The sequence below is a fragment of the Plodia interpunctella genome, chromosome 8 (assembly GCF_027563975.2).
Source record: "Plodia interpunctella isolate USDA-ARS_2022_Savannah chromosome 8, ilPloInte3.2, whole genome shotgun sequence".
NCBI lineage: Eukaryota > Metazoa > Arthropoda > Insecta > Lepidoptera > Pyralidae > Plodia > Plodia interpunctella.
This window is the reverse complement of record NC_071301.1, coordinates 40,001-49,328: the sequence shown is the minus strand read 5'-3', so window position 1 is coordinate 49,328 and position 9,328 is coordinate 40,001. Positions and strand designations below refer to the sequence as shown.

At 62.7% G+C, this 9,328-nt stretch overlaps 2 protein-coding genes across 2 annotated transcripts; both read left to right on the top strand.

The window, feature by feature from the left end:
• Positions 1-1,118: 1,118 nt before the first annotated feature.
• On the top strand, positions 1,119-1,634 carry LOC128672126 (uncharacterized; the record flags this gene model as incomplete). Its single annotated transcript, XM_053749053.1, has 1 exon — positions 1,119-1,634. A coding segment is annotated over exon 1 (516 nt), but the record flags the coding sequence as incomplete, so codon positions are not given.
• Positions 1,635-5,049: 3,415 nt separating this feature from the next.
• LOC128672147 (uncharacterized) lies at positions 5,050-7,074 on the top strand. Its single transcript, XM_053749093.1, has one exon. It carries the CDS (start codon positions 5,050-5,052, stop codon positions 7,072-7,074), a length of 2,025 nt encoding a protein of 674 aa, XP_053605068.1.
• Positions 7,075-9,328: the final 2,254 nt, after the last annotated feature.

Sequence of the window (9,328 nt, the reverse complement as noted above, 5' to 3'; positions counted from 1 at the left end):
GCGCCGCGGCTTGAGCAGCCGGTGGTGGAGTTGGAGGTTCGGGCCCCTGCACGCCCGGCCTCTGAGAGGCGGGGTTGTAAGGGGGTAGGTGCTGGGGGAGTGACAGAGTGGGGGCCCTTCGGGCCGTCGACCTCAACAGCTGTGGTCGACGAATGCCCGGAGCTCCCCTGGGTCGAAGTCCGGGGGAGGAGGGGGAAGGGGAAGGGCGTGGGAAAGAAGTCCCAGCCCAAACCTGCGGAGCGACCGGCGGCGGCCCCAACAAAGGCCACTGCAACGGCGCCCAAGGCACCCCCCAGGGCGGCGCCAGCGAGGGCGGCCAAGCTGTCGGCCCCTAGCTCCTCGGCTGTAATTCTCAAGTTACAGCCGGAGGCAGCGCAAAAAGGGGCCACATACAGCTCCGCCCTCCTCAAGGCCGAGCAGGCGGTGAGCCTGGAGGGGCTAGGAATCGGCTCGCTTCGGATTCGCCCGAGTGCGACCGGGGCGAGGCTAATCGAGGTCTCTGGCCCTTCCAACTCAGACAAGGCAGATGCGCTTGCATCGGCCTTGAAGGCGGCCCTTTCCGGCGTCGCGGACGTTTCCAGGCCCGTCAAAACCGCGGACTTCCGCGTGACGGGCCTGAATGATGCGGCAACGGCGCAGCGGATAAAGGCTGCGGTCGCGCAAGCCGGGAGCTGCACGGAGGACCAGGTCTGGGTGGGTGAAATCCGCTCAGACTGGCGGGGCTCTGGCTCTGCCCTGATGCGCTGCCCGGTCACGACGGCTAAAAAGCTGATCGAGGCGGGCAGCCTCACGGTAGGCTGGAGTCGAGTGCAGCTCCGGCACCTGGAGGCGCGCCCCATGCACTGCTACAAGTGCATGGGGAAGGGGCACACCGCATCGCTGTGCCCCTCGCAGACGGACCGCAGCCGGCTCTGCTATAGGTGCGGGGAGGCAGGACATTTGTCCGCCTCCTGCACAGCGGAGCCCCGCTGCGCGGTATGCCGCGACGCCGGCAAGCCGGCGGGCCACGTGATGGGGGGTAGGGCCTGCAACCCACCCCCGATCCGAGGGAAAGGGCCGTCCCCTCCTCCGCGCGAGGGAAGGCAAGGGGAGGCGCCAGTCGGCCAAATGGAGGAGTGATGGGGGTCACCTTCCTCCAGGCCAACCTCAACCACTCCGCTAGGGCGCAGGACCTCCTCCTGCAATCCATGGCGGAGTGGGATCTGGATGTCGCGGTGGTCGCGGAGCCGTACGCGGTTCCCTCCCTGCCCCACTGGGCGGGGGATCTGGATGGCCTCGTGGCCATCGTGACTAGGCCTGGTGCCGCCCCTCCCCTCGCGATTAAGAAGAGAGGGAACGGCTTTGTGGTGGCGGTTCGGGGAGAGTACGCCATAATTGGTGTTTACTTCTCCCCGAACCGGGATTTGCCGGCCCTGGAGCGGTTCTTGGATGCTCTGGGGCCGGAGATAAGGCGGTTAGCGCCCCTAAAGGTCTTCGTGGCCGGTGACTTCAACGCCAAATCAACGGCGTGGGGGAACCCGGCCACGGAGCCCAAGGGGCGAAAGGTGGAAGAGTGGGCGCTGGCCGCGGGGCTGTCTCTCCTAAACAGGGGGACAGCCCACACGTGCGTGCGACGGACGGGCGGATCGGTGGTGGACCTGACGTTCGCCACCCCCTCCGCCGCGCGCTCCGTGTCGGACTGGAGGGTGGAAGGGGGGGTGGAGACACTCTCGGACCACTTGTATATTCGGTTCGAGGTGTCGGCCGCCCCCCAATGTCAGGCGGCATCATCGTCCCGGGTGCGCAGCCGGTTCCCGCGCTGGGCCCTTACGCGGCTTGACCGGGAGCTGGCGGAAGAGGCGGCCATCGTCGGCCGCTGGAGCCTCCCGCCTCTAGACGGAATGGGGGTGGACGACGCGGCTGACCGTCTCGGCGACGCTTTCACAGTGGTGTGCCGGGCGGCCATGCCAAGCGTAGGTCGAGCCCCCCCTAGGCGGGCGGTCTATTGGTGGTCGGCGGAGATTGCCGCCCTTCGCGTCGCCTGCAACGCGGCCCGAAGGGCCTATAGTCGAAGCAGGCGGCGCAGTCCCCGGGACGAGGAGAGGGATGGTCAGCTGTATGCGGTGTATGTGGAAAATCGCAAGGAGCTGCAGCTGGCCATCGGTCGGGCCAAGGAGGAAGCCTTCGAGGAGCTGGTGGAGGGTATCGAAAGAGACCCATGGGGCCGGCCGTATAAGTGGGCGCGAGACAAATTGCGCCCACAGGCGACCCCGCTAACGGAGACCCTCCAGCCAGCTCTGCTGGGGGAGATTGTCGGGGATCTATTCCCCGGCAATCCGCGAGGGTTTTCTCCTCCGAGGATGGCCCGACAGCCGCCTGACGCGGAGGGAGAAGAGATGGAGGCGGATCCGCCTCCCGTCACCGACGTCGAAATGGAGGTGGTCCTCGACCGCCTCCAGACAAGGAAGAGGGCACCGGGTCCAGACGGGGTGCACGGGAAAGTGCTTGCGCTGATTCTCGTGCACCTCGGGGAGGAGTTTCGGGGGCTGCTAAACCGCTGTCTGCGAGAGGGGCAGTTCCCGAAATTATGGAAGGAGGGCCGGCTCTGCCTTATTCCGAAGGGGAGCCGGCCCTTGGACTCGGCTTCGGCGGTGCGACCTCTGGTCCTGCTGAGCGAGGCTGGGAAGGCCCTAGAGAGCGTTGTGGCCTCTCGCCTCGTTCGGCATGTGGAGGAAGGCCCGGGACCGCGTCTCTCTGACGTGCAGTACGGATTCCGGGCCAAGAGGTCCACCATCGACGCCCTCAGGCGTCTGCGGTCGGTGACGGAGGAGGCGGATCGAGAAGGCGATGTGACCCTGGCGACGTCTTTAGACGTCGCCAACGCCTTCAACAGCATCCCGCACAGTGTAATACGGGAGGCACTCCGGTACTTTGGGGTGCCCTCGTACCTGCGGCGGCTGTTGGGGGTGTACCTGGAGGATCGTGTTGTCCTGTACGAGGACGGGGCGGGTCGTATGGTTCGGCGGAGCGTCGGATGCGGTGTGCCACAGGGGTCGATTCTCGGCCCTATCCTGTGGGACATCACATACGATTGGGTCCTGCGGTGCCGGCTTCCCCCCGGGACGGGTGTCATCTGCTATGCGGATGACACTCTCTTCACGTCCCGGGGTGCGAACTTCGGTGAGGCGGCGCGGCTGGCCGAAACGGGCCTCGCCCTTTTGGTCGGCCGCATAGAGAGGCTGGGGCTTCGGGTCCGACTGGATAAGACCGAAGTCCTCCTCTTCCGCGGGGCCCGGACGCGAGGACCTCCCCCAGGGGCGCGCCTCCAGGTGGGTCATGAGGAGTTGAGGGTGAGTGCCCAGATGAAATACCTGGGCCTCATCCTCGACGGGAGATGGTCCTTTGTCCCCCACTTCCGAGAGCTGGGGCAAAGGATCGTCAGGACGGCTGCGTCGCTGGGCCGACTCCTGCCCAATCTGGGTGGGCCCAGCGACGCTGTACGGAAGCTGTACTCCGGCGTGTGCCGGAGTATGGCGATGTACGGCGCCCCCGTTTGGGTGGACGCCCTTGCCGCGGAGAATAAGCGCCTTCTCCGGCAGGCGCAGAAGGTGATCGCGGTAAGGGCGATACGGGGGTACCGTACCGTGGCGTACGCTGCGGCCACAGCCCTCGCGGGCGACCCGCCGTGGGAGTTGGTGGCGGAGGTGCTCGCCGAGGTTTACCACTTTGTGGCGAACAGGAGGGAAATCGGCGAGCACCCCTCGCCTGAGATGGTCCGGCGGGTCCGCTTGCGAGGGCAAGCGGAACTCATGCGGAGGTGGGAGGCAGACCTGGCGCGGGCAACGTACGGTGTACGCACAGTGGAGGCCCTGCGCCAGGTCCTGGAGAGATGGATGTTGAGGCGGCGCAAGCCTCTCACCTTCCGCATGACGCAGGTGCTCACCGGGCATGGCTGCTTCGGTGAGTACTTGCACCGCGTGGCCCAGCGGGAGACCGAGCCGGTCTGCCACGATTGTGGCGAGGCTCGGGACACTGCTCAACATGTTCTAGAGCAGTGTCCCAGGTGGAGTCGGCAGCGCCACGATCTGGTGGCAGTGCTCGGTGGAGTGGATCTGTCGCTCCCGAGTGTCGTCAATGCGATGCTCGGGAGTGACGGAGCCTGGGCGGCAGTGGCCTCCTTCTGTGAGACTGTTATGTCACAGAGGGAGGCCGAGGAAAGGAACCGCGAGGACCACCCCCTCGCGGAGCCGATCCGCAGAAGGCGGACGGGGGTGCGACGCAGGCGCTACCTTGCGCGCTTGCAAGCGCCTCCGTAATTGGTGGGACTAAAGTCCCACCCGTCGGCAGGGGTCCACCAGGTGTCGGTGGGCCCCTGAGAATGGTGAGTCCGGTCTCTGGCGAAAGAGACCGGCCAGTCGCTGAGGCGTCTTGTGCTAGATAGATCCGAGGCGCCTCCCTGTAAAGCGGCCGATGGCACCCGCAGGGGTTTAGTGGGTAGTCTGGGCTGGATAGCGGCCCAGGAGTCCCACACTCAGTGCGTAAATGCATTCCCCTGCGAAAAAAAAAAAAAAAAAAAAAAAAAAAAAAAAAAAAAAAAAAAAAAAAAAAAAAAAAAAAAAAAAGGTTAGGTTAGGTTAGGTTAGGTTAGGTTAGGTTAGGTTTTGCTAAGGTGTCGTATATGAGCTAAGGTGTCGTATATGAGCTAAGGTGTCGTATATGTGATGAGGTGTCGTGTATGTTCTACTGTGGCGTATTAAGTGTGCTGAAGTTGTGTTGAGCGCAATTTGAGGTGTCTTGGTGGTTTTTGTCACTAAGAGTTTTCTTTTGGTTTTGTTTTTGACGGGTTCAGTGTCTTGGCTCCTTGTGGAGTTGAGGCACTGGCGAGATCCTATCCTTCTATACAAAAAGCAAGGTTGTGCTTCTGACCACAGCTACCAGACCGCTGGTGCGGGGTAGCTCAGCTTTTTGTAACCAGGCAGGGGCCAATTGCTGCCCCCTGTCTGTGGGTTTTTGCCTTGTTTTTGCCCCATTTGGGGCTAATTATTCTGACTTGGTCACTTCTGGCCCAACATGGGTAGGAACGTGGCCAAAGCTTCGAGGGGAAGATCTCTGACCCCAAGGGGGAAGAGATCAACTGGGGGGGTTAACGAGGAAATGGCAAAAGAGGAAGTGAGCGAGAAGACGGTGATCAGCCGGTCGGAGTCGCTATACTTCTCCGACGGAGACTCGGATGGGTCAGTCTGGCTCCCGGACATTGAGTTAGGCGGGAAGCGGGGTCAAGCCCCAAAGAGGAAAGCTTCGGAGGAAGTTGAGGAGGCTGAAAGGGCCTCCAACAAGCTTTCCTCTGTCACGAGGGGCCGGGCTGCTCGCCGGGGCTCCTATTCTGGGACGGCCGAGGCAAGGGAGAGGCTCCGCGATCTTTCGGCGGATTATGCCGAATTTGAACGCGAGCTGGACAGGGCTGGTACCAGCAAATTTTTGAAGGCCAGCGAGAAGGGCGGGAAGAGGTGCCTGGTAGATGAGCACCTTGAGGTGGTGAGGGCGGCTGCCCAGAAGGTTTTGGCGGAGGCCGGAAAGTCCGGCAACCTGAAGGGAACGGCATGGCGGGCCATGAACGAGGCCTGCCATGACATAATTGTGGCGGCCGGAAAAATTGAGGCTCAGTGCGAGGAGTCGGAGGCTGTCCGCATTCTCAGGGCGGACAACAAGAGAATGCGGGAGCAGCTTTCGCTCCTCGAACAGGAGACGAAGGCCCTGCGCACGGCCTTTGCCGAGCGCACGTCGTCGGCGCTAAAGGAGGCCCAGCCAGCGGCGGGAGCCCCCTCGCTTGAGGACATCAAGGGACTCCTATCCGAATGGAAGGAGTCATTTGAGAGAGATGTGTTCCTCAGGCTGGGGGGAATGGTCAGCGACCGCCTTAAGGAGGCCGAGAAGAGAGGCTTCCTGGCCCCGGAGCCGATTGTTCGGCCGCCTCTTGCGACCGACAAGAAGACCAAGGAGGCCGAAGCGCCGGCCCCAAAAACCGGGAAAAATTATGCCAGCGTAGCTGCGGGGGCTACCCTGATGCCCCCAGCACGACCTGGGCCTGCACCCAAAGCTGTTCCAGCTAAGAAGCAGCCCAAACAAGTGACGGCACAGGCCCAGGTATCTACCGAGCCACCTGCCGAATTGCCTCCGCCTCAAGAAGGCGAACAAGGGTGGGCTGAGGTGGTCAGAAAGGGGAAAAAGAAGAGGAACAAGAAATCCTCCCCCTCTGCCCAGCCGAAGCCTACCCAAGCGGAGGCCCCCAAGGCGAGCGTACAGCCGCCTAAAAAGATAAAGTTCACCCCTCCCAAGACTTCGGCGGTGGTGGTGACTCTCAAGCCGGAATCCAAGCTGGATTACCGTGCGGTAATAACGAGGGCCACCACCATCGACCTATCGTCGATAGGGGTGGACCATGTGTCGGCTGTTCGCGGCACGGCTACGGGGGCCCGCATTATTGAAATACCCGGAGCTGACAGTGGGGCTGCGGCGGACAACCTTGCGGAGAAGCTCCGGGAGGTCATTGGCAGTGAGGCGGAGGTGACGAGGCCATTTAAAGCGGCGCAAATAAGGGTCTCTGGCTTCGACGAGGGAGTAACGCCAGAGGCCCTTAAAGAGGCCACGGCGAGGGCAGGGAAATGTCCATCGGGACAAGTTAAAGTGGGCAACATCCGCATAGCACCGGATATGACTGGGGCGGTGATTATCACCTGCCCTGTGGCGGCTGCCAACGCCCTGATTGAAGAGGGGCGTCTTCTTGTCGGTTGGACAGCCGCCAAGGTTAGAGGGCTCGAGGCCTTGCCCATGCGGTGCTTCCGGTGCATGGGCATAGGCCACACTAGAGCCCTCTGCCCGTCCCCGGTGGACAGATCAGAACTGTGCCATCGCTGTGGCAAATCAGGGCACATCTTGTCAGCGTGTGGGGCCAGTGAACCCTGGTGCGCGGTGTGCTACGCGCACAAGCTGGCCGCCAAACACATTATGGGCGGCCCCTCGTGCAATCCCCCGCGCACACGGGGCAAACTGGCCCCAAATAAGGGAACCCCTGAGGGCACCACCATGGAGCACTAATGCCTGGCGGATCTGCGCAACAGGCAGAGGTGCTGCAGGCCAATGTCAACCACTGCGCCCGTGCACAGGACCTCCTAGTCCAGCACGTGGCGGAGTGGGCCATTGGTGCTGCCGTCGTGGTGGAGCCGTATTGCGTCCCCCCCCTTCCTACTTGGATCGGAGACACGGACGGGCTGGTGGCAATCACCTCTCCCCGAGCTGGAGATCGCCCACCCCTCTCGAGAATTGGTTGTGGTCCGGGATACGCGGCGGCAAAGTGGGGAGAGTTTGCCATAGTTGCGGCATACTTCTCCCCCAACAGGCCGCTGCGTGCCTTTGAGGACTTTCTCGAGAGGGTGGGTGAGGTAATCGGGAGAGCGGCGCCAGCACCGGTGCTACTGATGGGAGACCTCAACGCCAAGCACTCGGCTTGGGGCTCTCCTATCGACGATCCGAGGGGAGAGGCCCTGTACGACTGGGCTGTGGGTTTGGGGCTTGAAGTCCTAAACCGGGGCAACGTCGACACATGCGTGCGGCGGAACGGGGCGTCGATTGTCGACATATCCTTTGCGAGCCCCGTCATTGCCGCGCGTGTCGTGGACTGGCGTGTCCTGGAGGACGTGGAGACCCTCTCGGACCACAGGTACATCCGAATGGGGGTCTCCAACAGGCCCCAGCAGCCCGTACGGGGCTTGAGGGGGCGGGACCGGGGGTTCCCGAGATGGAGTCTGGCTAGCCTCGACAGGGACCTGGCTGAGGAGGCGGCCATGACTGAGGCTTGGATTAGACCCACACCAAGCCGTTCCCTTGGTGTGGACGAGAGGGCAACAGGCCTTCGTGCGTCGCTCACGCGGATCTGTGACGCTTCGATGAGGAGGTCCGGGCCGCCGGCTGCAAAAACGGCGGTTCACTGGTGGTCGGAAGAGATCGCTGCTCTCCGATCCGCCAGTAACCGAGCCCGACGCGAATATACGCGTTGCAGACGGCGGCGTAATGTCGTTGACGGAGAGGAGGCGCGGCTGCACCTCGCTCTCCAGGAGGCCAAAAGGACCCTGTCGGCTGCGATAGCCAAGGCCAAGGACGACGCCTACAAGGAGTTCTTGGCCACGCTCGACAGGGACCCATGGGGGAGGCCATACAGGACTGTTCGCAACAAACTGCGATACGCCCCCCCCACGGCCTCCATGGAACCGAACCTCCTCAAGCGGATCGTGGAAGGCCTGTTCCCCTCTGCTGAGGAATTTGTCCCTCCGAGGATGTCGGCCCCTGAACGGGAGTCCACCGCGGCGAGTGTGCCACCGGTAACGGATGAGGAGTTTGACTGGGGACTAAAGCGTCTGGAGGGCCGCAGAAAGGCCCCAGGCCCAGACGGAGTCCCTGGTCCCATACTCCCGGTGGCGGCGAAACACATTGGGAGCCGCCTCAGAGAACTGTTCGACGACTGCTTGTCGACGGGGCGGTTCCCAAAGCCGTGGAAAGAAGGCCGGCTTGTCCTTATTAGGAAAGAAGGCCGGCCTGAGGACTCTCCTTCGGGGTGGAGGCCCCTCCTGATGCTGGACGAGACGGGTAAACTGCTGGAACGTATCGTGGCGGCCCGAATCGCCCGGCATCTGGAAAATGATGGACCCAATGTGTCGGACTGCCAATATGGCTTTCGAAAGGGGCGGTCCACCATTGACGCCATCGGGGCCCTGAGGACATTCTCGGAGGAAGCAATTGGGGGAGGGGGAGGGGCCGTGGGCGTATCGCTTGATATCGCGAACGCCTTCGGCTCCCTCCCTTATGAAGTGATAGAGGAGGCGCTCCGGTATCACGGAGTGCCCCTCTATCTAAGGAACCTCGTAGGGCACTACCTTACAGGGAGGGAGGTGCTCTACGAGGACAAGGAGGGACGGAAGTCGAGGGCGATGACCTGCGGCGTTCCCCAGGGTTCGGTTTTAGGCCCCCTGCTGTGGAACGTCGGTTTCGACTGGGCCATCCGCGCGGCCCTACCCCCCCGGACAATAGTTATCTGCTATGCAGATGACACAATGGTGGCTGTCCGGGGGGAGCAGTTGGAGAGCACCCTTAGGGCTGCGGCGGTCGCAGCAGACCTGATGCTCACACGCATCAGGATGCTGGGACTAAGGGTGGCCCTTAGCAAGTGCGAGGTCATTGCCTTCGGCAGGAAAAGAAGATGGAGACCGCCCTCGAACGAATGCGTTCCCATTGGCGGGGAGAGAGTCCAGGTGAAGCCGTACATAAAGTACTTGGGCATCATCCTGGACTCACGCTG